Source organism: Chiroxiphia lanceolata, chromosome 15 (genome assembly GCF_009829145.1).
Source record: "Chiroxiphia lanceolata isolate bChiLan1 chromosome 15, bChiLan1.pri, whole genome shotgun sequence".
Taxonomy (NCBI): Eukaryota; Metazoa; Chordata; class Aves; order Passeriformes; family Pipridae; genus Chiroxiphia; species Chiroxiphia lanceolata.
The window spans coordinates 5,122,038-5,148,887 of record NC_045651.1 but is presented as its reverse complement, the minus strand read 5'-3'; the positions used below and the strand labels follow the sequence as shown (position 1 = coordinate 5,148,887).

General features: G+C 40.9%; 1 protein-coding gene across 14 annotated transcripts in view; it reads left to right on the top strand.

Moving 5' to 3' along the window:
- TENM2 (teneurin transmembrane protein 2) overlaps positions 1–25,749 on the top strand; it is a 634,310-nt gene extending 608,561 nt beyond the window's left edge. For all 14 annotated transcript variants that reach the window (XM_032702528.1, XM_032702527.1, XM_032702526.1 and 11 more), the window contains 9 exons: positions 783–1,015; positions 2,491–2,645; positions 3,142–4,016; positions 10,355–10,530; positions 12,046–12,281; positions 17,046–17,342; positions 18,247–19,861; positions 22,503–22,633; positions 23,855–25,749. In XM_032702528.1, coding sequence (XP_032558419.1) covers positions 783–1,015; positions 2,491–2,645; positions 3,142–4,016; positions 10,355–10,530; positions 12,046–12,281; positions 17,046–17,342; positions 18,247–19,861; positions 22,503–22,633; positions 23,855–24,616 — 4,480 coding nt within the window. In that variant the 3' untranslated portion in view covers positions 24,617–25,749. The remainder of the gene's footprint in view (positions 1–782; positions 1,016–2,490; positions 2,646–3,141; positions 4,017–10,354; positions 10,531–12,045; positions 12,282–17,045; positions 17,343–18,246; positions 19,862–22,502; positions 22,634–23,854) is intronic.
- Positions 25,750–26,850: the final 1,101 nt, after the last annotated feature.

Genomic DNA, 26,850 nt, shown 5'->3' with positions numbered 1-26,850 from the left:
GCAGTTCTCTGTGTGTGAATGTATATATATATTGCAAAGATTGACATTCCTCAATTTTCAGATGATTTGCTAAAGTAGTTCCAAAATGTGACAAGCTGTCAAAAACCATATATTTCAGAAGAGAAGTAGCTTTCCATATGAGCGCCCATTCTAATCACAAACTGAGGACCAGTTTTCCAATAACAGAAGGTTTGGAGTTAAAGTCAGACACTTGGGGTCTCTGGTTTTAGTTATATAACCAACTTCATCTGGCGTAAATGAGATTCTTGATAAGAATGAATGAGAACAAATTTGCTTTAGGAATAAATTTGTTATGCCTCTGCCTCCTATTTATACAAGACCTCACAAATCTTGTGGCGTAATCTAAGGCACTTAGAAGCTGATTCTTTGATTTTACCCCTATGACTCCTGCTTCCAAAGGAAGTTAAACAAGGTAGCGGGGAGGGGGGGAAACAGATAAGCTGAAGAGAATTGACCTGGAGCAGATCTGAAGGGCTGAAGAGATCAAGACTGCTGTGCAGCTCTGGCTTACTGGGCTCTGCTGTGCAAGGCTCAGTGTAGAAGGATGAGTGAGATTTAAAATGACAACCCCTCTGAACACTGACCAGGCCTTAATCAAGTCAGGTCCTCAGATGGTGGTCCCTCAGACCTCAGCTCTGTATGAAGGTGTCAGACTTTCTTTCCAGATCTTTCTGTGCCTGATGAGCACCCAAGCTCTGAAAGCCTGTGAAGTTTCTAGACTGCTCAGCTGTTTCTGTTCTATGCTTTCTTTCTCTCTAAAGCAACAATCCCGCTCATAAATACTATCTGGCCGTGGACCCTGTTTCAGGCTCACTCTACGTGTCGGACACCAATAGTCGACGGATATACAGAGTCAAGTCCCTCACAGGCACAAAAGACCTCGCGGGTAACTCTGAAGTGGTGGCAGGGACGGGAGAGCAGTGCCTGCCATTTGATGAAGCCAGATGTGGGGATGGAGGGAAGGCAGTGGACGCAACCCTAATGAGCCCTCGAGGTAAAGTAGGAAAAGAAGCCGGAGAAAACGACTGCGTGCGGCTGGGCTGGATGTGGAAATAATTATCTGGCAATTAAATCACTCCTTGCTCGGTGATTTTTATTCTGGGCTTTAATTACAGTGGATTGGCAAGTGCTCGTGCTTTGTTTAGTTAAAGCAAACTTTATTACCCCAACACTGAGTGCTGCAAAAGGAGAACAGAACACAAATTAGCAGGGTACCGTTCACTCCAAGAAGCAAGCGTGTAAACCAGGAAACAAATTACTGTTTGAGATATAGTCTTTGGGGAGAAAAACTGCCTGATGTGGCTTTTCTCTGAGTTTTTATTCGATGTATCTCCTTTTTCTTCAGAGTTAGAGAAAAAAATAAAAGGATTTTTTTGCCCTTTCCTGTTTCTTATTTTCAACAAAAAGTTTTCAAGATGATCTAGAGATTTGGGGATGTGTTTCTTTTTAAGACTTTTTCTCTCTGTTGCTTCCTCTTAATTGTAAGGACGAATTAATCAGGTGTACTGCCAGATGTTTCAATCATCTTTGATTTTTTTCAGTGGTTGAAAATAACTAGATGATCATAAAAGTGAATAAAAATGGAAGGTCCTGTCTCTTTGTATAGGAAGCGGTTTCAGTTAATCCGTAGAAGTTAAAAAGATGAAGCCGTATCTTCTCTCACTGCCCGATAGGGATGAGCGCTGCAACCATTTGAAGCCAGAATTTTTAGATCAATATTTTATTTTCAGCCCAATAAATGGACAAGGCAGTGCACCAAATCAAAGCAGGAAAGGCAAGTGAGAAAAAGGCTGCCCTCCTTCCCAACCGGCAGCAGCATCCGTCTGTTCCTCCGAGGGAGCACCCTTTCATTCTGTGCCTTTCCTCTCTAAGGACTCCCAATGTGACAGGCATTGAACCTTCCCTTTTTTTTTTTCTAGGCTGGCAACCCCTGTGCCTTCATCTGGAAACACCAGATGTTCTTCCCTTATTTTTACTGCAACAGGTCGAAGAATTAAAAAAAAAAGCATCCCAGAAATAATAAAATGCCCTCCTAGTTTTTAAAAAGTTTTAAAGGAATTTTGAAATACTTCTAAAAATTCTTCATCCTCATTGGATCTTTCTGATGAAGAAAGCAATGCCTCAAATTTCTGAGAGCAAAATTTAGGAGATAGTTTTTTTACTGGGTTTATGTAATATATCATACAGAGTTTGAATTAATAAGCTGATGCATTCTGCTTGCTCTTTGGCATGTTTGGGGATTTTTGTGGTTTTCTTTAAAGCCCTGATGGATAAACCTGCTCGGTGCAATTTGTTTGGCAGAACTGTGGGTACTTGGAGGGTTCCAGGACCCGTGCTCAGGTTGGGAGGGAGGAAAGAATGGGGGAAGTGAACAAATGTCACTACCTTGTAGACTTGTCAATAAGACAAAGCCAGCCTTGAAGCCAGGAGCCTCACTGCTGCACTGATGCCTGGGTTTTATATTTGCAGGAATTGCAGTGGATAAGTATGGACTCATGTATTTTGTTGATGCCACTATGATTAGAAAAGTGGATCAGAACGGAATTATATCAACCCTGCTGGGCTCCAATGACCTAACTGCTGTTCGGCCTCTCAGCTGTGATTCCAGCATGGATGTCACCCAGGTAGACTCTTACTGCATTTATTTCCTTCTCTGCCTTAGAAGAGTTGGGCATCTATTTTGGATGACTGCCTGGCCACTTAAGAAATACATTATGCAGCACAAGATGATAGCATATTTGATTCATTACTGAAATGAGCGAACCATCCTTTTTACTGTGGCTAACACAGGTTATTTATGCAACTGTAGAGAAATAAGGTTGAGATAATGGGAGTTATTGTCTTAATTGCCTGTTATTCTGTAATTATTGTAGAGCTTCCACAATGTAGCATTCATTCTTTGCACAGAAACACAATTAGCCAAAGTTACGACCGCACGTAGCTTTAATATTTTGGAAAAAAAAAAATCATTATTTGAAATAGTTGCCGTTCATGACTTGGTTTCATGATTTACGCTGATAAACCCCTCACTAATTTGCTGTTGTTACACATGGAATTTTAAACACTAGAAGTGTACTTTTCAGTTACGAGTTTTACAGTGATAATTTGTGCAACTCATAGGTACGGCTGGAGTGGCCTACTGATCTCGCTGTCAATCCCATGGACAACTCCCTTTATGTCCTAGAGAACAATGTTATTTTACGGATCACAGAAAACCATCAAGTTAGCATTATTGCTGGACGCCCCATGCACTGCCAGGTTCCTGGTATAGACTACTCTCTTAGCAAACTGGCTATTCATTCTGCACTTGAATCAGCCAGTGCCATTGCCATCTCACACACAGGAGTTCTTTACATCAGTGAGACAGATGAAAAAAAAATTAATCGGCTCCGCCAGGTAACTACCAATGGAGAAATATGCCTTCTTGCAGGGGCAGCTTCAGACTGTGATTGCAAAAATGATGTCAACTGTAATTGCTATGCTGGGGATGATGGGTATGCCACTGATGCCATCTTAAATTCACCATCTTCCTTAGCTGTGGCCCCAGACGGTACCATCTACATAGCTGATCTCGGAAATATCCGCATTAGGGCTGTCAGTAAAAACAGGCCCATTCTTAATTCCTTTAACCAATATGAAGCTGCATCTCCAGGAGAACAGGAGCTGTATGTCTTCAATGCTGATGGGATTCACCAGTACACTCTCAGCCTTGTTACCGGGGAGTACTTGTACAATTTCACCTATAGCAGCGATAACGATGTCACGGAGGTGATGGACAACAATGGCAACTCCTTGAAGGTCCGTCGGGATGCCAGTGGGATGCCCCGCCACTTACTGATGCCGGATAATCAGATTGTCACGCTGGCTGTTGGCACTAATGGTGGACTCAAGCTGGTCTCAACACAGACCCTGGAGCTCGGATTAATGACATATAACGGAAACAGTGGTCTCTTAGCAACGAAGAGTGATGAAACAGGATGGACAACATTTTATGAGTAAGAATGTTTTTGGATATATTAAGCGTACATTTATTTTTCAAATGGTAGCGTGTAGGCCCTAAACTGACCCTACTGAAATTTGTTGTGGGTTTTTCACTGACACTGAATAAGGCCATTGCACCTCAGTCTAGTTTGATGCTGGAAATTATTAAGTGGCTTCTTGATTGCATCAGTCATGCTGGGTCCTTTGAGTGGGTACTGATCCACCTAAATCCCTACGTGGGGTTAGAGTTCAGGGCAGCTCATCCACCTCCAGCACGAAGGACAGTGTGCCACGGCCAGAACCCCACATTAGTTACCCTGCTCTTAGTTGTCACCACGGCTCCAAAAGTGCACAGCCAGAGCAGCCCCCAGCACTCTGCAGCTCCCACTGAGCTGCCTCTCTGGGAACCCTCATGCTGCAGCTTCTTTTGGAACTCAAGTTATCTGTCTTTCTGTTCAGACTCATATATTACTCATGGTTGTTAAAATGTTGATTAACTTCACTGATTGTTCATTCTTGAGACAAGCAAGGAAATTAGATCCCCAGCTATCTGTCAGACCCCTGGTGTAACTTCCATAATTTGTAGATAACCCAAAAGCACACTGGTGTTCATGAGTGTATGGATTAAATAGACAGAACTTCCTCTTTAAATGAAATTCATCTGAAGAGATGAAGTTCAAAAGTATATTAAAAATCTAGAAAAACTAGTCAGATTTTTATTAATATTTGTCTTATTCTTAGTAGTCTTACTGCCACTTTTTCATGAAAGCTATTTAAAAAATATAAGCTACATGATATGTTGAAAAAATCTATTTAGCTTTTAATTATGGCAAGTCTGACACCATATACTGTTTTGTATAGTTAATTAATGATTAATAAATATCATTCCTGAAAATAGTGAGTAGAAAATACGAATAGGGCTTTATATTTCATTATAAACGGCAGGCTTATTTTCAAGGTTAGGGACTAGCAATGACACGCACCTCTTTTAGTTTATTAATGCATTCAGCTTGGCCACCACTCTCTCTCTGTTTAAAGATAACACAAGTAACGTAGGAATAGAAAAGGACTGTATTCAATCTGCTCAGAATATCTCTAAATCAGCACTGCACCTCGGTACTTTGTCCCTGCTGCGTTTGGCTTTCCCGTACGAAGGAAAGCAGTGCCCTCTCGTGGGGCCCTGCACACCAAACCACTGATTCCTCATCTAGGCTGGCCTTAGAGGTGTGGAGTGGGTTTTTTCCTTAATATTCTGCAAAGATTATTCGTTTACCACAAATTTGTTACAAAAATAGTCCGGTTGTGTGACATCAAGGTCACATAACCTGCTAATTACAAGCTCACTGGACTAGGCAGAATAATATTATTGCTGATGAGATGTGGATGCCCTTCTTGGTAGGTTTTTTCATTGTTTTTTCCTCCATAGGTAGCTCAAGATTCAGTCACATAAATTAGCTATTTCTCAAAACACCAGTAATTAATTGTAGAAAACTAAATAGTAAAGTAATTTAAAACTCGACACGAAAATCAATGAAACATTAAAAAAGGTCATCAGAAAGTTACCAGTTACAAAACTGGTACAACTAGTGTCTGAGAATCACACCAAGTAGTAAGTTAACATGATGTATTAGAAAAATTGCATTATGAGTCCTAAGGAAACATAGAAGGTAGAGGCTTTGATGTCTTACTGAGATCAGCTGAAAATATCATTTAATGTGTATATAGTGCTGCAATTTTTTTTCCAAGATCAAATAAGAAGAGATGTGCAACCTTTGCCTCAGGTCAGTGGAAGTTAAGTACCATATTTAGGTCTAAATAGTACAGCCTGAGGTACTGTATTAGATAATTAGTAACTTTGATGAGGCAGCAGAAATAACTTACTTTCTCCCACATTTGTACATACATTCTCATAAGCATAGAGCCCACAGAAGAGAGGACCATGTAGACATTATTTAAATCAAATTTACAAACCTAAACAATCGCAGTCCACAGTCACTCCATACTGGTTTCTGTTTGTTCTTCAAAGCAGCTCCTAAGGGAAGATTCTGCATTCATCATTCTGCAATTTATTTTGGGAGCTGTAAGTTAATATCAATTGAAGATGAAAGAAATATTTAGCTAATGAGAGTTTAGAAGGACAACAAAATAGCTCTCTGTGCCATTACATTCATGCATTCATACACAGATAATCAGGACCCAAAATTGTTAATATGGCAGCAGAATTAGAAAAGAACAGAAGTCTTCTAAGTAGTAAAATACGACATGAACTAAAGTTCTTATGAAAAATTTATTTCAGTGCATTTATATCAACCAGATGTTGAAGTGCTGTGCTATCTTACTGGGTATATTCCTTTCATTTATCTGAAACTTTACCCTGGAAACGCTCTCAGAATTAAATTTGTGCAGTTCATGTAGGTGTGCATCTGTATATGCAGATAAATGTGGCCACAAAGTGGTTTTGTGTGTGTATATACACACTCCATCTGTATATTCTATAGATAGCACCTGTGTGTGTGCAGGCAGCTCATTTGCAGTAGGAACAGGCAAGGCTCTTCAATAATAGAACAGCTACCAGCAGGCTCACATGGGGTAATTTAAGCTTGGTTTGGGCATGAAGCACAGATCTTTGAAGCGGTTCCCAGTGGTATTCCACTTGGTCTGGGGAGCATCTGAAGAGAAGGCTGCAGTTTTCTTCCCAAATCAGGTTTTATGAGGGCGAGAAAATGGGGGTGTATGTAAATGTATGTGGGTCTGTGCCTTGCCCAGCTCTGTGTTGAGTCCAAAGCTGCTGCTCCTCCTTTCTGCAGTGCTGGATGTGGCTCTGTCCTGGCTGCTCCTGTCGAGCAGCACACGCTCAAACCTCCGAGGTCAGGATACTGGAGATAAAAGTTGCCTGAGGTAGAGAGGTGCCATAACACTGGGCATGGGAGAGCAGCCTTCAGGGCACTGTCACAGCTCACTGAAGGGATGCTCAGGTCAGGTGTTTGTAGCTGCCTGAGAAGGTGACAAGTGCTCAGCTGTGTCCCACAGTTGAGCTGCAGGTGTAGTGGGTGGCCCAGCACCCATGGGATGGCTCTGGAAGGCTCAGAGCCCCTGGGCTGGCAGAGTCAGCCAACACCTCTGTGCCTGCCCTGGTGCCTGGGGACAGCCAGAGCTGTCCTGGGAAGCCTTTTCCTTCTGGGGGACACTGGGTGGCAGTTAGTCACCATGTGCTGGGGAGTCGGCAGCAGGCACAAGGATGTTGCTGTTGTTTTTTAAGGTGCTGGCATTAAGAAAGGTTTTCTCCCCTTGTAATTTCATTAGCAGAAAACCTGGGGATGAAACATTACTCTAACTGAAGTCAGTAACAAAAGCTCAGGAATTTCAGTGTACCCAGAGCCCACCTCATTTGAAGATATAAAAGGTTGCCTTTATCAGATCTGGTTCATCCGGCCTGATGCTGTGTCATAGCCTGTAGTGACTGCTTCTGATAAAGATACCAAGAAGTCCCAGGTTAACTAGTTTCTTTTCCATTGCAAATTTCCTTTTTTACTTCATTAGGATCAGGTTCATGACATGAAGAAGAAAGGAATATAACCATTTAATTCCTACATAGTTTATTCTTATTATTCAGATTAGTGTCTGGGTGTTGTATTCTACTGAGTGCTTACTCTCACATAATACATAAATTAAAAAAAAAACAACAACCCCTAGGAATATGTCACTTAAATTTTGTAGTACGTAAAAGGTTTCTGTTTTATTAATTTTAAATTTTTTACCTTTAAGGTATTTTTTATAAAGGATTTTATTGATGAAATGGATAAAGTAGAAATGCCTTCTTTATGCATTGGTACCACAGTATGTATCTGTCATTTAAGCAGTAAATTTTTTGTATATCTAGCTTGTAAACTAAATGTTCTGCAGATCTTCATGGAGAGTACTTTTGTGTGTATTAAGAGTGTCCATCACGTGCTTATAAACCCTTTTAATCTCTGCTTTTGCTGATTTCAAAACTGTGACCAGTGCTGGGAAACATGCCCCATGGCAGGGGCAAAATCCTGATTTCTTGAAATAGCACTGGAATGTTTTCATTTTCCTATTTCAGTCTCTGTACATCCACATCCATATTTACTTTTTAGACTGCCCTTGCACTTCGAACAGAGATTTCCAGTGAGTAGCCCACAGCAGTCCCCAGGAATTTTTCCTAGGTTAATTAAAAACCCAGCAATGTGAATGAAGAGTTTAAATTAATGTCTCATTTGCATTGCCTAAAATATATTTGCTGATGGGGGATTTCACCAACCGTTTTTCTGGAAGTTCACCACGTGCTGCACAGTCACACTGAAGCTACTCATGGGCTTTTCTAGTTTGTCCTAAACATCCCAGAGTCACACACAATCCCGTTGCCTTTCCTGTAATCTTTGCCATCTAAGTGTTCTCTTCATCACTCTGGTCTTCACTAAACATACCACATACAGACTCTTAGGGAGCATCTCATTATTAACCTTTGAGATTTTTGAAACTGTCTATTTTGTGTACGTTTTCCTTGGTTCCATTTTGATGGGTGCTTGGCTGGATCAAGTTCTTCCCTCATCTTTACTTTTTGAGTACTTTTCAATATTTTTTTTCTGAAGACCCTTATAAAGACTTAACCAAATCCCCTTTCATAGATTATCTGAACACATTATCTTTTATCTAGTATCTTGCTGATATGTTGGTATCAGTATCTAGCTGATATGGTAGAAGTATTTATATATAAATATATATGTAAATGTGGAGAGAAACTTCTGACTTTCATTGAGAAAAATCATGCTGCTTACTTAATCTTGCTTTGATCCTAAACTGCTTAAATGAACACAATGTATTATTGGTCCCTTTTAGGTCGCATGATGCTTTGTTTTATTGGTTTCCTTCTTTGCCTAATACTTCCATTGGTTCTGGTAAGGCTTGTTGCTCCACAGGTGATTTTTCTTTTTTTCCTTCCTCCCCAATTTTCAGTTGAATGGGTGCAACCATTTGCAATGGATTCGAAAAGTCGTATTTTTTATTTGTGCTTACTGAGGAGCCGGTCTGTGTGTTAATTGTGGAGATGTGCTGTACAGTTCAGGTGGCACAGTTTGAGGTTTGTGAATGGTTTCATTGCAAAGCCCTGTTGAAAGCACTGATTTCTTCTCATCTTTCCAGCTAACCGTGACGTACAAAGAAGCAAGCGAGCTCCAGGGTACTAAATGTGCTCCTCTTCTCTTCTGTTACCCTCAGGCAATACAATGGATTTACCAGTTCTCTTCCAGGCTTCCCGCTCCCTGGATTTCTGCGTTCCAAGGATGAGCAGTTGGTTTCAATCTCCACCTAAACTTTTCCCTTTATCTACACAGGAAATTTTTTCTTGCCTTTCTGTGCGCTTTGGTGAGAGACTCTTGCACGAGTAGAGAATTGCAGCAAGCAGAGTGGCAGCCTGGAATGCTGATTTTGTTTCAGGTCCCCATTTCTTGCCCTTAAGATCCAAGGAATTGCTTCTCTGTGACATGTATGCACACAGATAGAGCATAGTACAGGAAAGGGAGAACTGGTATGATTTGATTTCCAGCAGCATTCCTTCTTTCCCCTCTCCTCAGGCTTTATACCTCTAAATAAATTAAACTCAATAAACTCATGGAGAGCAGCCCTTTTTTTTTTATTTTTTTTTTTTTTATTTTTTTATCTTTATGCCTCTGGAGCACTTAACTCATCTTCTAAGGTCTATTCTGAGTGCTGACTGCTGCCCTTTGTGAAACTCCTACCTATCCTGTGCTTTTCATCTTTCATCTTTATGAGCCAAAACACTGACCCCAAAATGCAGTTCAATACCACAGATAAGATCAAAATGAAATTATGTTCTCAAGCTGATGTCTTTTTTTTAATCCTTTATGGCAAGTTTATTCCTTGGTATGTCATTAAAGACCATACTTAGTTTCCACTAAGTATTTAATTGCACATATGCAGTGTATGCACTTGTATATTGTAGTGTCCACCAGAAGTCCACTTCCTTAGAGTGAAATGCAACTATTAAAAAGCAGCTTAATTTACTAATTATAATTGTTTGAGCCAAATACCACTCTGTATATTCATAATAATTTAATTAATGTAATAATTTGAAATGTGCTAGCCTGGATTTGCACCCATGTAATTGAGATCAGTATCTCTAAAAATATATTAATTCATCATTATAGACTCTTTCAAGAACAGAGAATTAGATAAAGCCAGGATGTTCTTGAAAACCTGTTTCATTCTGGGGTTTTTTTTTTTGCACAGATGTGGTGCATTATTAATACATCGGGTATTGAAATGAACATATATCCTCATGCTTTCTTGCTCTCACTAACTTTTCTATTAGCTATGATCATGAAGGGCGTCTGACCAATGTAACACGTCCCACTGGAGTGGTAACTAGCCTTCATCGAGAGATGGAAAAGTCTATTACCATCGACATTGAGAATTCTAATCGGGATGACGATGTCACGGTCATCACAAATCTCTCCTCTGTGGAGGCTTCCTATACAGTTGTTCAAGGTACCAAAGCACACTTCTCAGCACACCTCCTAACCACACACACAGCTCGAGCAAAAGATTTGTGTCATTAGGACCCTTATGAGCAGGGGGAAAATTGTGTTGAGGTTTGCAAGAAAGGCTCCCATAAAGCTTATTCCTAAAATGACAGGTAAGAGACATTTCGCAACCATGCTTTGTGTCAACTATGTCTGGTCACTGTCTGCAGGGGAAGTTAGTCCTGCCACTGCCTCTTGGGTCAGAGTCACTTTGCCCACTCACATATATCTCTGTACTTCATTGGAAAATTGGCTCTGACTTGAGTGCCACAGAGATGGAGCCTGACTGCTGGATGTGGGCTGCCTGGGAAGAGATCCTTCTGGAGAGGCTCAGGGAGCCTCCTGCTATGAGAAGTGAAATCTTCCAAATGTGTACACTGCCATTAATTACAGTGTAGAACAATCAGGGCAGGGGGTGATCACTTTGAAGAGCAGTGTAACAGCCCAAGTGTGGCAGGAGACATCAGCAGCACAGGGGTTCAGTGTTTGTGTAGAGCTTTCCAGCACCACCCAGGCATTGTATCTGATGGAGCAAAACCAGTCAGTTATCAAAGATAGACTGAAAGGAATTTGGTGAGTGATGGGGCTTTTTAATTAAGATGTAATGTCACTGGAATGAGAATATCATCATCAAACAATAGTCTCCTCCTGACATAAATGTCAACATTTATAGACTATTATACCATGACAGGTCTGGTTACAAAGACTTTATTTTTCTTATAGCAGATGATTAATTACGTAGATGCTGTCCTTCTGTCAGGCAAATATTGATGCTTTGCTGACAGCTGCACACTGTAGCACTCCACCCTGGCTGAGAATGGACTTGGCTGTGTCAAACAGCTGGAGAACCACACGGCCTTGGAAGCACAGGATTATTGCTGTAACTCTTCTCTGACAGCCAGGTGTGCCCATCAGGCCACCGTGGTGGGAAGGCAGGCGAGTGAAGGGCTGTGGCTGCCAGCTTACACTGCTGGAGCCTCACACCTTGAGGATTTAAAGCCAAACTGTAATTCTGTATAAAGCCTCTGCTTAGAGACACTTTTTAAACAGAAGGAAAGAAAAAGAAAGAGGCACTTACTTCTTCCTACCTATAAAGAGTCCAGTAATATTTTTCTTTTTGTCCTGGAGTTTAATGGTTTGTTGTTTATCCAGCAGTTCAGTTTTCAGGAGTTTTTGTTCATATCAGAAATAAATTACGTGGTTGAACACGTATCACTGTGCATTTTGATTCACAATTAAGACTGAAGGGAAAACATAATGAAATAAACACAGTATCTCTCTGCAGGCTCACTGTTACACTACTGTTCTTTACATGAATCAGTAACATCTGTAATTTCCACCATAGTACCACGTAAATGGTAATTGCAGGCTGACTTCATTTAACATCAACAGGAGTGCAATAAAAAACCAATCAAATTAAGCTATATGTTTTCTTTATGACTGGAGTAGCTAAATTATTTTCTTTTCATTATTGCTGTAGATCAAGTGAGGAACAGCTACCAGCTCTGTAATAATGGTACTTTGAGAGTGATGTATGCCAATGGCATGAGCATTAGCTTTCACAGCGAACCTCATGTCCTGGCTGGGACTGTGACTCCCACCATAGGACGATGTAATATTTCTCTACCAATGGAAAATGGTTTAAACTCAATTGAATGGCGTCTGAGGAAGGAACAGATTAAAGGCAAAGTGACTGTGTTTGGAAGAAAGCTCAGGGTAAGTAGAATCTCTCATTACAATAACGATCTTTTCCTCTTTGGGCGGAAAATTAACTTTTTTATTTTGAAGGACATGCCTTCCCTATTTTCACCTGTTAAAAATGTACAACTGTGGGATTGTCTTTGGTATGACATGCTTTCCTGTGTTTGAGAGCTCAGTTAGCTGCACGGGATCGTCTGCTGCAGTCAGCTATAGGAGCTTTGTTACTAAAAGTATTGCAAAAGTGATTGGTAAAAATACCCAGAATATTACAGAATCATAGAATCATCAGGGTTGGAAGAGACTTTCGAGATCATCCAGTCCAGTTGTTAACTGAGTGTCACCATAATCACTCCTAAACCACATCCCCAAGTGCCACCCTCAGACCCCTCTTGAACGCTTCCAGAGGTGGTGACTCCACTACTGCCCTGGGCAACTTATTCCAGTGCCTGACAACTCCTTCAGTGAAAAAAGTTTTTTAAATCTCTAATCTGAACCTCCCCTTATGCAATTTAATCTCATCCTTTCACTTCAGACTTGGCAGAAGAGGCTGACCTTCAACTTGCCACCTCCTTTCAGGGAGAGCAGTGAGGTCCCCCCTGAACGAGGTGGGAGTCTGAGGGCTCACCATGTGTAACCACTTGGTGCTGTGGAGCAAACACAACTGCAGCTTGAGCAGTTGCATTCTGCTGCTGTGAAACCCCCTTACAGACTCACTGACACAGGCATGTTGTGTTTATTCCCTTTCCCAAATGGCACAATGGGAAAATAATTGCTATAATTACAACGTCAGAAGCATAGGATAAGAAAGACACTCAGGTCATGTAATCTGTCCCCTGCCAAATTAAAGATCTGCTGCAGCTGGATTAATCCCATTCTGTGCTTAGCTGGCCTAGTTTTCTCCCCCTTCAGTATCTGAACTTTGCCTGGCTTTATATGTGTCATTTTGGAAGGGCTTTGAGGAACTGGGGAGAAAACAAATGTAGTGCCAATCAAGCCCTCATTCTTCTAGTAATTCTTTCAGTATCAATGAACATAAGATACAGTTCTGTGTACTCAAGATGATATATTAAATGCAACATATGTAAACAATTATGTTGTGATTTACCAAAAAAAAAAATTACTTGGATGTTAAATTTTGTTGTTTTCTATTGCTTAACATCTAATTCCCAATGTTGAGTTAAGAACTCTTTCCTTATTCTCACAAATGCACAGAATGTACTTATTGGGGAGAGGGGGAAGGTTAGACAAAAAATTGAATGAGATTAGCAGCTAATCCTTAATGACTAAATTTCATGGCTGTGTAATTGATTTTTGATGTGTTGACCTGCAGCAGTTGATTGTAAGTGGAAAACAGATCGGCTCTGCATTTTGACTGGGTGTTCAAAATAAAAATAAATGGGACCCTGAAATGAAATTGCTGTAATCCTAACTCTCAATACTAAAAATTTAATAGAGGTACTTGTGGTAATTAGCTGACGTTAAACACATCTTAGAGCTGAAACCTTGCCTGAGATAGGTTTTCTTGCATCATGTTTATGCAAATCAAAACAATACTTTATCTAGCAACACCTCAACGTTTAATTGTCTGGTGTTAGTTCCTGTAACAATAATCACATATCCATTTAGCTCTTTTAAATGAAAATCACTATGAGATTATCACAGGTTGAGTGGACTGAAAATGAAATTCGAAAATGAGGGAGAAAGCACAGAATTTATTTGCATCTCATTTATTCTAATTCATCTTTATAAATAGTTTAGTGAACGAAACAGAGCAAGTGTTTGGAACGTTGAGGGGGAGCCAGTGGCAGGCAGGGACAGCTGTGGCACGTAGTGGTACAACCTGCAGAGGTGAGAGAGTGTGTGGGGCCATCTCTGGATCCCCAGTTCAGGATCAGGATTATTGAAGGGTGGTCATTCTGTAGGATTCACCTCTCAGGTGAGTACTTCACCTCCTTGCCCCTGTTCTCTGATACTGAAAGGAGACTTGTAATAAAGATGGGGACAGACTTTTAGCAGGGTCTAAAAGGACAGGGGATGGTGATTTTAAACTAAAAGAGATTTAGACTAGTTATAAGGAAGAAATCTTTTATGGTGAGGGTGGTGAGGCACTGGCACAGGTTGCCCAGAGAGGTGCTACATGGCCCATCCCTGGAAACGTCAAAGGTCAGGCTGGACTCTGTGCAGCCTGTTCTAGTTGGAGATGTCCCTGCTCACTGCAGAGGGGTTGTACTGAGTGATCTTCGAAGGTCCCTCCCAACCCAGAATATTTGGTGATTCTGTGAGTCCTCACACAGTGCTGTTGCCTGTGCCTCCAGCCGTGCTCCGCCGTGCTGTGGGCACATCCCAGCCACACGTGTCAGCCTCTGTACACACACTGGGGCAGATTTCATCACCCTGAGAAAGGAAGCCCTGCTCTTCACCTTTATCTTCTCCCACTCGCTGTCTGCTGTTTTATGCACCTCACGTTCAGTGCCTTGTGGTAGCTTCAGATAAAGTCGTGATAAGATTCCCTTCTGAAGAGTTTTTGTTGCGGTGCAGCGTCACGTAAAGTGATTTTTGTGGCCAGACCTTTCCAAGGCACAAAGGGCACATCCCCACAGCCACTTCAGCAGCAGCTGAGGGAAAACCAGATGTGCTTGTGGGGAGGGAACAAAAGAGAAAGGGCTTGTTAAGTAATCTGCAGTCGTGCTAATTGTAACTGTTCCCAGGAAGAGTGGGAGTTAGCCTGTTTGGGTTTCTGTGTAATTAATATGATACTGCAATTACACTCTCTGGTTTTACTTATTTTACAAATGCAAATGGAGTTACTGGATTATCCAAGCAGGTGATATTTGTGTGTGCATCTCCAAGTGATGTTTGTGGGTGTGCACAGCTCTTGTCTGTGTAATCGTTATAAAAAACCCTACTAATTTTCTTTTCTGTGGCAAAAAACCCTAATAACTGTTACAATGTTTTTGAGAAAAGAGAGGATATCTGAATCAGAGTTTCCAACATGCAGATTATGGTTGCAGTTACTGTAATGGAGAGAAAGAACCCCAGAAATCCCAACTGCTTTATGAAGCTTCAGAAATTACAATAAAAAAGCCAAAACACAAACAAAAATCCAAAAGCTAAAATTCAGTTAATAATCTTTCTGAAAGACTTTTTTTTCTTTTTAGAAAATCTGCCCATCCTTAAGAAATTGGGATTTGTCAGTCATACACTAACTCTTTAATTCTATAACTAAGTGTTTTTGGGAAGTGAAAGCCCTCTTCTGTTGATGGAAAGGGGTTTCTTACTTCTCTATCATCAGGACTGATCCTACAAAACAAGAGTAACCAGCTGAGAAAGTACTAATTTGAGTTTGGCTTCCCTGGCTTTGCTTTCATTATAATGGGAGAGCAGAATATGATTTATTTTGCCCCAAGGTGTTTTAAGAAAAATACCCTATCTTTCCTTTGAATCATAGGAGAAGTTGCTGGGATAACCTTTGGGAAAACCTACAGAAGAGAGCTTTTTTTTCTAGTAATTGCCCACTGAGGAAATGCAAACTGCTAAAGAGATAAATTTTATTAATGGAGAAAATTAGGATAATGAGCCATAATTTGAAATAATTATTTCTTTACAAACACAAAATTGTATTAATTTTAAATGTGCTTTCTGTATAACTGATTTCCTACTGAGTTGGCTGGGGTGGGAATTGGGTTTACCCCTGCCAGTGAATATATCTCAGAATAACTTTTATGTCCTCAAGAAAGGCTCAGGGTTAATTTACATATTGTTTGATGTGCAGTTTAATTTTGGGTAAGAGAAAACGTTGCTTAATCAAAGCCACTGTAAAATATAAGCTGAAGAACAAATTCCCAGAAATTGATGAATACTTTTTAAGTAGTCATTGCTCTGAAATTGTATCTAATTTAAAGACTTCTACTTTATTAATGATGCATCTACAATTAAATTACTTAAGAAGCTTTATCAGATTACAGCATTAGCCTGAATTCTATGGCTTAGCCCTCAGTGAATATATTTATGTATCTCTCATTATAGCATTCTCACTAGAAGCTTCTCCATTTGGCATTCTTATTCACCTTTTCTTCTATTTTGCTCTTTTACTTAAAAATAAAATAAATCTGGCACTGAAACTCTTCATGCTGGACTTTGAATGAAAATTATAACAAAAAAAAAAAATATTTAACCTTGTTATTTAGCACTTTTGTTTTTCAACACTAGAAGTCCATCTTTCCCAGCCTGTATGATCAGGATTTTTAAACAGAAGAATTGAAACCCATCCCTAGTGATTTGGTTGCTGAAGGATCTATTGAATATTTGGAAAGTAAATGAAGAGAGCAATAAATGAATGAATTCTAAACAGGGTGTTGGAATTACAGAAGCCAAGTGGCTAAACCAAGAAAGGCAAAAAATTATAATTTCTTCTATAGTTCTTAGGATGTTTGTAAGGGAAAAGGCAAAGAACTATTGATGGCAGAAGTAGAAAAATTACTTCCATCCAAAATAATTCATTTCCCTGCACTTTAACACTTAGACATGCAGATTGTCTGCCTGTTCTGAGCATAAGGGAAGCCTTTGTCTGTAGGATATCATCTCCCATGTTGCGGGGAGATGGGAAATCAAAGTTACACATTTGAATACACTGAGAAGTAGAAAGCAAAAGCCAGTTAACAGGAAGACATCCTACACTTCCCAAAACTGATTCCTCTGTTGTGTTTCCACACTGTGAATCCATAGGGACGGTGTGCCCACCACACACGAAGTGCAGCCTCCTTTCCTTCCCTTCCGCAGGTGCACGGGAGGAATTTACTGTCCATCGACTACGACCGGAACATCCGCACGGAGAAGATCTATGACGACCACCGGAAATTCACCCTGCGGATCATTTACGACCAGCTGGGCCGGCCCTTCCTGTGGCTGCCCAGCAGCGGCCTGGCTGCTGTCAACGTGTCCTACTTCCTGAACGGGCGCCTGGCCGGGCTCCAGCGCGGCGCCATGAGCGAGAGGACCGACATCGACAAGCAGGGCAGGATCACATCCCGCATGTTTTCCGATGGGAAAGTGTGGAGCTACACCTACCTAGAGAACGTAGGTGATGCTGTGTTACCTTCTGGCATCAGCTGCAAAGGCACAAAGCGCTGCCCGGTTTCGTTTTGAGCTGTACACATAACACACGCACGCAAACCCCTTTAAATTTGATGTGTTCCAGCTGTTAAGAATCCCTACATACCTGTCTCCAAATTTCTTGTCTTTTAATTAGTCAGCTGAATTCAACTAATTTTTAATGGGAAATACTTTGTTCATGGTTTGTGTCTTTTGATATTTTCCTGACAGTGGTAAGGCTGCCGTAAAACAACATAAACTAACACGATGAATTTTGCTTAATTAAGCCTAAAAATGCACGACTAAAGCTGACTAAAGGTTCATGTAGGAACAGGTAATTCATCTTTAATCATTACTTATTAAATGAAAATATGGTAATGCATTTTTACTTAGCCTAATTAAGACCCTTTAGTCATAAAATTGTCTTAAATCCTGCAAAATTGCATATTGTTTTCCCTTTCCCTTCTTGTTGTTCTAAGCAAACCAGAGCTGATGCTCTCTGCTTTCTCACATATTTCACAGGAACGGTTGTGAATTACAACTGGTGGCAGAAAGATAAATCAAGTCATTTATCTAACTCCTCTGCATCCCTCAGGAAAAAAAAAAAAGAAAGAAAAAGAAAAAAAAAGTCCTCCTACAGGGAGGGTAGCTCACAGGTTGCTAACCTACACTTTCTCTGGAGCGTCAGCATATTGATTTCCAAGCAGCAGATCCTCTCATCTGGCAATCTGACAATATCCCTGAGCAGCTCTGTGCCCCTGACTAATGTATCTGATTCTCTTTGTAGTCATTTAACATTAGTGCCTCTCCGGTAAACTTTCTCCTCGGTGCCCTCCCACAGGCCACATGCTGAAAGCTGGTAACTGTTTGTTCTTGTTTCCCCCCCTAGTCCATGGTGTTGCTTCTCCAGAGTCAGCGACAGTACATCTTCGAGTACGACTCCTCGGACCGCCTCCACGCTGTCACCATGCCCAGCGTGGCTCGGCACAGCATGTCCACCCACACCTCCATTGGCTACATCAGGAATATCTACAACCCTCCTGAAAGCAACGCGTCCGTGATTTTCGATTACAGCGACGACGGGAGGATTTTGAAAACGTCGTTCTTAGGTACTGGCCGGCAAGTCTTCTACAAGTATGGAAAGCTGTCCAAACTATCTGAAATTGTTTATGACAGCACCGCGGTGACTTTTGGGTACGATGAAACTACGGGTGTCCTAAAAATGGTGAATTTGCAGAGCGGGGGATTTTCTTGTACGATTCGCTATCGGAAAATTGGTCCTCTGGTTGACAAACAAATCTACAGGTTCTCTGAGGAAGGCATGGTCAATGCAAGGTTTGATTATACATATCATGATAACAGCTTTCGAATCGCAAGCATCAAACCCATAATAAGTGAGACGCCCCTCCCAGTTGATCTCTACCGTTACGATGAGATTTCTGGCAAAGTAGAGCATTTTGGCAAATTTGGAGTAATTTATTATGATATAAACCAAATTATCACCACAGCAGTTATGACACTGAGCAAGCACTTTGATACCCATGGACGGATTAAAGAGGTTCAGTATGAAATGTTCCGGTCCCTGATGTACTGGATGACTGTGCAGTATGACAGCATGGGGAGGGTGACCAAAAGGGAGCTGAAACTCGGTCCCTACGCCAACACGACCAAGTACACCTATGATTATGACGGAGATGGGCAACTGCAAAGCGTGGCAGTAAACGACAGGCCCACCTGGCGCTACAGCTACGATCTGAACGGAAACCTGCACCTCCTGAATCCCGGGAACAGCGTCCGGCTGATGCCGCTGCGCTACGACCTGAGAGACAGGATCACGCGCCTGGGCGACATCCCGTACAAGATCGACGACGACGGGTTCCTGTGGCAGCGGGGAGCGGACGTGTTCGACTACAACTCCAAAGGGCTCCTGACCAGAGCTTACAACAAAGCCAACGGCTGGAGCGTTCAGTACCGCTACGACGGGCTGGGCCGAAGGGCTTCCTGTAAGACCAACCTGGGGCACCATCTGCAGTACTTTTATGCTGATCTTCACAATCCAACCAGGGTAACTCACGTCTACAATCATTCCAATTCCGAAATTACCTCTTTGTACTATGACCTGCAAGGCCACCTCTTTGCAATGGAGAGTAGCAGCGGGGAAGAGTATTATGTGGCCTCTGATAACACGGGCACTCCGCTGGCCGTGTTCAGCATCAACGGCCTCATGATCAAACAGCTTCAGTACACGGCATATGGGGAGATTTATTATGACTCCAACCCAGATTTCCAGCTGGTCATTGGGTTCCATGGAGGGCTGTATGATCCTTTAACCAAACTTGTGCATTTCACCCAAAGGGACTACGATGTCCTGGCTGGGCGCTGGACATCTCCTGATTACACCATGTGGAAAAAAATTGGCAGAGAACCCGCTCCTTTCAATCTGTACATGTTCAAGAGCAACAACCCTCTCAGCAATGAACTGGATCTAAAGAATTATGTAACAGGTGAGGCTTCGTCACATTTGTATTAAGTAACACTTCAGTTTGGAAGCTGAGAAAAAAATGTGACTTCTCCTTACTAGCCCTTGGCTGAATCCCCCCATCAAGCGTGGGCCATTTTCCTTTTTGTGCTATGAAAAGGGCTGGCTAGTGCTGATCCTTTGGCACTGCTCTTCCCTGAATGAAAGGCACTAAGTGAGAAGCCACAATGAACTATGGAGGGAAAAAAATAAAAACAGTTTTGCTGAATATTAAATTTCAGCGCAGCCATAGTGTTCTTCCTGTTGAACCAGTACTGCATGAAGATGTGTTCATTCTAATTCTATATCAGGAAAAGTGAAATCACCTACAGGAATCACTGGCAGGTTGGTTCAGAATCACAAGCCAGAACTGCTCAGATCTCTTCCTTTCTGGGCTACTTTCAAAATTAACTACTGACTGAGCCCATGGGCACATTATGAATTAGCACCCAGAATGGATTTAATTAAACCTCTTTTTACCATTTGCAAACAGTTTTTAGTCATTAAAACAAAATGCTTGATGTTTTTTTTAAAATTATTTCATCCTGAAAGACTAAGAAATGTTATGGAGTGTGTAGAGCTGAGAAACAAAAGTAGTTTTGATCACATATGTTAGAATTGGGTAAAACTTGTAACCCCTTCTTAATTAGGAATAATTTTTCATTTAGTAACATCACACAGTACTTGAACTAGCTGCTGGCAGTTTCTAAAAGGAAAGGTAATTAATATGTCTTCAGGAAAAGCTTTTTTTCAGAATTGAATATGCAGTGTACAATAATTAGAGCAGTGATATAATTTTTAAAAAGAAGTGATCTTAATTTTAGCAGTAATTTGAATTCCAAGAAAAGTGTGCATTTTCTTCAGAGAAAATCTTAGCAAGTTTCATTAGTACATTGTGACCTAATAGGTGTAACACACCCCAGATTCTGCTGGAGCTGCTCTGCAATTTGGAGACAGTGCCATTTCTATCTGACAGTGTGAAAATACTGATGACCGAAATTACCTTGGGATCAAATTCTGTTGTCCTAAATTCAACAGAATTCCTATTTTCATCCACCACTGTTTGATTTAGGTTTTCAGCATCATCTTACTATATTTTGCTACATTCTAAAATTGCATTACTTTAGTTTATCCATCCATTGGAGGAGATCTAGAAAGACAAATTGCACTTTAGGACAACACACACCTTGTAGTCTGTAAAAATATTTAATCAGTGACCTGATTATTTGTTGCTTTATGGACTAAACAGATTATCTTGCACAAGAAGTGATGATGGTGATACCTTTGTTGTCATAGCTTAAAAAAAAACAGAGAACAAAAAAAAAACCCCAAACATCTCTCCTCCAGTCCATTCTTACTGTTAACCCCTGACAGTGCTTTATTCACAGATTTGCTGAAAAGAAATTCCTGTAGCAAGTGCAGTGCTGCAAAGCAAATTAGCTAAGCAAATTAGTGACTACTTTGTGTATAGGTCCTCCTCTGGTTTTTGTGGAATTAGGGCAGCTGAAATGAATTGTTCAGGAGACACCATTTAACTATAAAATAAATTGAAGCCTTAAAAAGGAGCAGTAACCCTGTGCAAAGGTACAGGAAAAATACAGTAGGGACTGTGTGATGGGAGATAGATACAGATACCTTAGTAAAGGCAGAGTATTTTACTACTTATTTTAGAGTCAGAATGGCCAAGAAAAGAAGACTTTTGGGAAAAAAACAGCTTTGCAACAGCTCAGCTCACAGGAAGAAGCTGCAGTAGCAGCATCAGGAGCCAGTGTAGGCCAGTGAGAAGAGTTGGATACTGGGAAAGACAGGAGAGATTCTTAAACAAAAAATGGTCATGAACCAGGACACAGAAATGTAAAACGGGGTCATGGACTCTTTTCTTTTTTGTTAAAAAATCATTTGGACAGCTAGAGTACATAATTAGTTCTTAATACCTGCTGAGGGAGAACTACTGTTATTAATTTACTTCCTTAGGTTTTTCAGATAGATCTGAAGGCAGAGTTTTCCTGGTCGAACCCACAGCTGGAACTTCCCAAAGCTCACCTCAGAGCTGAGCTGTAACCCTCCTATGCAGCTCCTACATTCCCTGGAGGGATGGGGAGGATAGTCTTGGTGCCTAAATTTAGACATCTGATTTACAAGTCTGGCTTCTCACTGCTTTTAATGGAGCCTCCCGAGACCCAGTGACAGCTGATAGAACTAGGACATAGAAGAAAAGCCATGTGCTTCCCCAAAGGACTTTGCAAATGTTTTTAAAGTGTTAACCTAATAAAATATCATTTTACAATACAGTTATAGGTTACAGTAGCCACATTAGAAGGTGTCAGAGAAGGAACAAATACTGCATACCATAAAATGTTTGGATAAGCCATGTGCTATAATGGAAAAAGAATGAAAGAGGTGGTATATCCTTGATGAAGTATTTAGGTTAAATTTAAAGCAATATTTCCTGTGCCTGTTCATGGTAGATTGCTACAATTCTGTGAAGTTCCACACTGTAATATTAATTGTGACTTCAGTTGCTACTTGAAATTAAGGATGTCAAGGATGGATTTCCAAATTTTTTTATTTCCTCTATTTGTTACACACATTTGTTTCTCACTTGTCTGCTTTCTTTTGATTTTTAGATGTCAAAAGCTGGTTGGTGATGTTTGGATTTCAGCTTAGCAACATTATTCCTGGTTTCCCTAGAGCAAAAATGTACTTTGTGTCACCGCCATACGAACTGTCTGAGAGTCAAGCGTGTGAAAATGGACAGGTAGGCAGAAGTATTAAGTTACTTCTTTTGATAAATTTGCCCCACTTTATGGGTAGAATTGCTGGCTCTTCTGTAGTTACAGCAGAAGGCCACGTATCTAATTCAGTGTAAAATGAAGTGAGTATAGCTAGATTTTATACTAATGAACATATGCCTTTCTTGCCAGCCTTCGTTGTTATCATAATTACAATGTCATTAGTTTGTCTTTTATTGAGTTATTCCTTGATTAACAAGTTGTAACTCGATTAACTTGATTAGCAATGACAAAGGGAGACTTTGTCAGGGTAATTTATCATCTGCTGTACCTTTGGTAAAACCATCCTAGTAACAGATGTGTTGCAATAAACTTAGGTTGGTACTTGTACTGGTACAAAAGGGTTCTACTTCTCACCCTGTAAGAGGATTTCTTATCATTTTTTTTCATTTTCCCAGTTGGAGGTTTTTATTTGATACTCCAGTTAACTTCAGTTACAGTGTTCGTGCTTAATTGTCAGGTTAAGGGTGAACAATTGTTTTGACCTTTATAATAAATTACAACCCATTTAATAAACTTAAGAAGAGCACTAGTCTAATTCCAAACTTAGCCTTTGCTAGGCTCACTTCATCTTTGTGGTAATGCAGTAGAAATTATTGTATAAACCTAAACATACCACTTTCACAGTATTTTGAGACAGACTCTCAAAGTAATTTGAGAGTCTAAATCCTCTCTTCAGGAATTGCCATGGTACTTTTGAGGCAAATTTCACCTATTTTCAAAAAAGCTTACATTCATAAACATTTTAGTTATATATAATGGTTAAAATCTCTAGGCAAAAGTGTCCAGTAATTAAATGCCACCTTTTAATACATTGATTCTGTTTGTTTCCAGCTCTGATTAAAACTGTGCTAGACTTGGGTCTTTCTTATTCTTTTACTGGACATTATATAACTTGCCAAAGTTGAAATTTTTGGTACATATATGTTATGAAGGGTGATGGGAATTATTTTATTTGGTATTAAGGATAGCAAAATAATTTGTCAAGTGAGCGTTTACCTGATTCTGAACAGGATGTGTGTAAGGATGGGTAACTGAGGGTGGTCTTTCAGTAGAGCAGAATTTTTCACAGCGTAGCTTTCCTTTGAAAAAGCAAAGCAAAGATCATTATCGGTCTCTGAAATGAGTATGTTCAGATCTGTATCTTCTTTGGTGTTTTTTTTTTTCTTTTGTTTTGCTCTCCCCAGCTAATCACAGGAGTGCAGCAGACGACAGAAAGGCACAACCAGGCTTTCATGGCTCTGGAGGGACAGGTCATATCTAAAAGATTACACGCCAGTATTAGAGAAAAAGCAGGTCACTGGTTCGCCACGACCACTCCTATCATTGGGAAGGGAATCATGTTCGCTGTGAAGGAGGGCCGTGTGACCACCGGCGTTTCCAGCATAGCCACGGACGACAGCAGGAAAATCGCCTCTGTCCTGAACAGCGCTCACTACCTGGAGAAGATGCACTACAGCATCGAGGGGAAGGACACCCACTACTTCGTGAAGGTCGGCTCGGCCGACAGCGACCTCGTCACCCTCGCCATGACCAGCGGGAGGAAGGTCCTGGACAGCGGCGTCAACGTCACCGTGTCCCAGCCCACGCTCCTTGTCAACGGCAGGACTCGAAGGTTTACGAATATTGAGTTTCAGTATTCCACCCTGCTGCTCAACATCCGCTACGGCCTCACCCCCGACGCGCTGGACGAGGAGAAGGCGCGAGTGTTGGAGCAGGCCCGGCAGCGAGCCCTGGGCTCCGCCTGGGCCAAGGAGCAGCAGAAGGCGCGGGACGGCCGAGAGGGCAGCCGTGTATGGACAGACGGAGAGAGGCAGCAGCTCCTGAACACGGGAAGGGTCCAAGGTTACGAGGGATATTATGTCCTGCCCGTGGAGCAGTACCCAGAGCTAGCAGACAGTAGCAGCAACATCCAGTTTTTAAGACAGAATGAAATGGGAAAGAGGTAACAAATTAACCTGCTGTCATCCTTTGCTGGATGAATCAGTAGTCATAACTGTTATCTCCTCTCCTAAGGAGATGAAGACCTAAATGGGGGCACTAGGCTGAGCTACTCTGGGATAGTAAGTGGCAAAAAAGCTCATATTTTTTGAGTTAAATGCCACTGTTCAAGGGATTAAAAACCACATCCTGAAGTGGACTAAAGCCAGACTGAAAACTCTAACCGTACAAATTAAAAAGTACCCCTGAAATATTACCCACTTGTTCTGGGTCTAAAGAAAAACAAAAAGAAGGCCTCGTATTGTATTACCTCACTCCATTCACATGTGAGCAAACTAAGAAATCCAAGTGGGCCACTTTCACTAACCAGCTGATGAAACACAGATGATTCAGACTGCTTGTTTGATAAATATCCAAGAGGTTTTCATTTAAAGCAAAATACAGGTGCATTTAAAACATGACTTTGGGGTGATTTGTGTGTAGCAACTGGAGGACAAATGGAATGCAAGTGAGAGCGCACTGGAAATAGGAAAGGAAAAAGATATTTAAAAGTAACAAAACCACACTTGCACTCTGACCCTCCACTTGTCTGGCCTGAAGCTTAACTTATTCAAAGAGGGCAGAGTGTAAAGTTACATTCAAAATGGTGGCTATAAATCACTACAGATAAATTTCATACTCTGTTTGTCTTTGAAGATTTCCATTGTGGACAGTATAACACAGTTACAGGGTGTAGTCTGTTTAGATTCAGTAGTTTGTTGGTATCAGTTCCAGTAGAGCTGTGGGCATTGTGTTACACTATTGCAAATGGGCACCACGTCAGATCACCCTGTACATACATCAGCCAGAAGGCACAATCACTGTTTCAGATTTAAAAATTATTAGTGTGTTTGTTTGGTCGAGAAACTGAGACAATCACATTACGGTCACCACTAAAATAAAAAAAAAAAAAAAAAGAAAAAAGTCTAATAAGAACTTTGGTACAAGAACTTTTTTGTAATATACATGTATGAATTGTTCATTGAGTTTTTATATTAATTTTAATTTGCTGCTAAGCAAAGACTAGAGACAGGCAAAGATAATTTATGGCAAAGTGTTTAAATTGTTTATACATAAATAAAGTCTCTAAAACTCCTGTGAATTACTTGTCTTCCGTTGCAAAATCTTGTAAAAGTGATTCGTGTCTCACTGTCATCTAATGCACACAGCATCTTGTATGTGGAAATGACTTGTTATTGTTTCATGGATTCTGCTGGTCCTTTCACCTCTGGGCAAGCAAAGTCCTACATACACATGACCCAAAACTCTGCTTAGGACACAGGAGAAAATTGGTAAATGCTTTAGAAATTCCCTCTCTGCACCTCACAACTAGCAACCCTCAAACTGCCGCGTGTTTCAATCCTGGAATTAGTTTAATTGCACTAAAGTAACATCCAAACAGTTTGAAAATGTAGTAACATAATATTCAATGGAACATGGAAGGCAGTGAGCCAGGAAGTCTCCATGAAATCTGTCTTCTTTGGGAGATTGCTTATTTATACCACATTTAAAAATGAGAGGTAAGATCAAAGTCTCTCTCCTAAGCAAACAGTCACTCCTGGTGATGATAAAAGGGGGCCATCCATCAACCAGAGCCCTGCCACTTTTATCTCATTTAAGTATGTAGCTGGGGAGCTCTACTTAATTTTGAGAACAGTTTTGCTTTTGGGGTTGCGAATGAGGTTTTTAATGATTCGCGATACTGACGGAGATGCTTGAGTTGATTATGGGCATTAATTCACTCCAGGGCATTTTTAAAGCCAAACCGTTCAGTGCCTGTGTTGTGTAACACCTGGAGCACTCAGAAAGCACATCTAATTTTTGCTGTGCAAACAAGAGCCACCCCATTCTGACTGGGGTTTACACCTACGTGTTCACCCAATGTAGTTCACCCACAGGAACCCCCAGCTCTGTTACTCATCCTCTGAAGGAGGAGCCTGGCTGCATTTTCAGGTAAAGTCCTGGTTGTCCTTCACTGCAGGTGTTTTTCTGTGCTGATGGGCTTGAAGTGCTGTTACATTATCAGTCTGTTCTTTACAAGTGAAACCTCTTAAGGAAATATTGTTACTTTTTTTTTTAAATGGAGGCATAAAACATGAACTCACAAAGTGAAGACACTTTCCATGATGACAGTTGTTCTGGATTACCTGGCCCTGTACTGGTAAGGTGCTTGGGTCATTTTTGGGGATGGATTTTTTCTTGC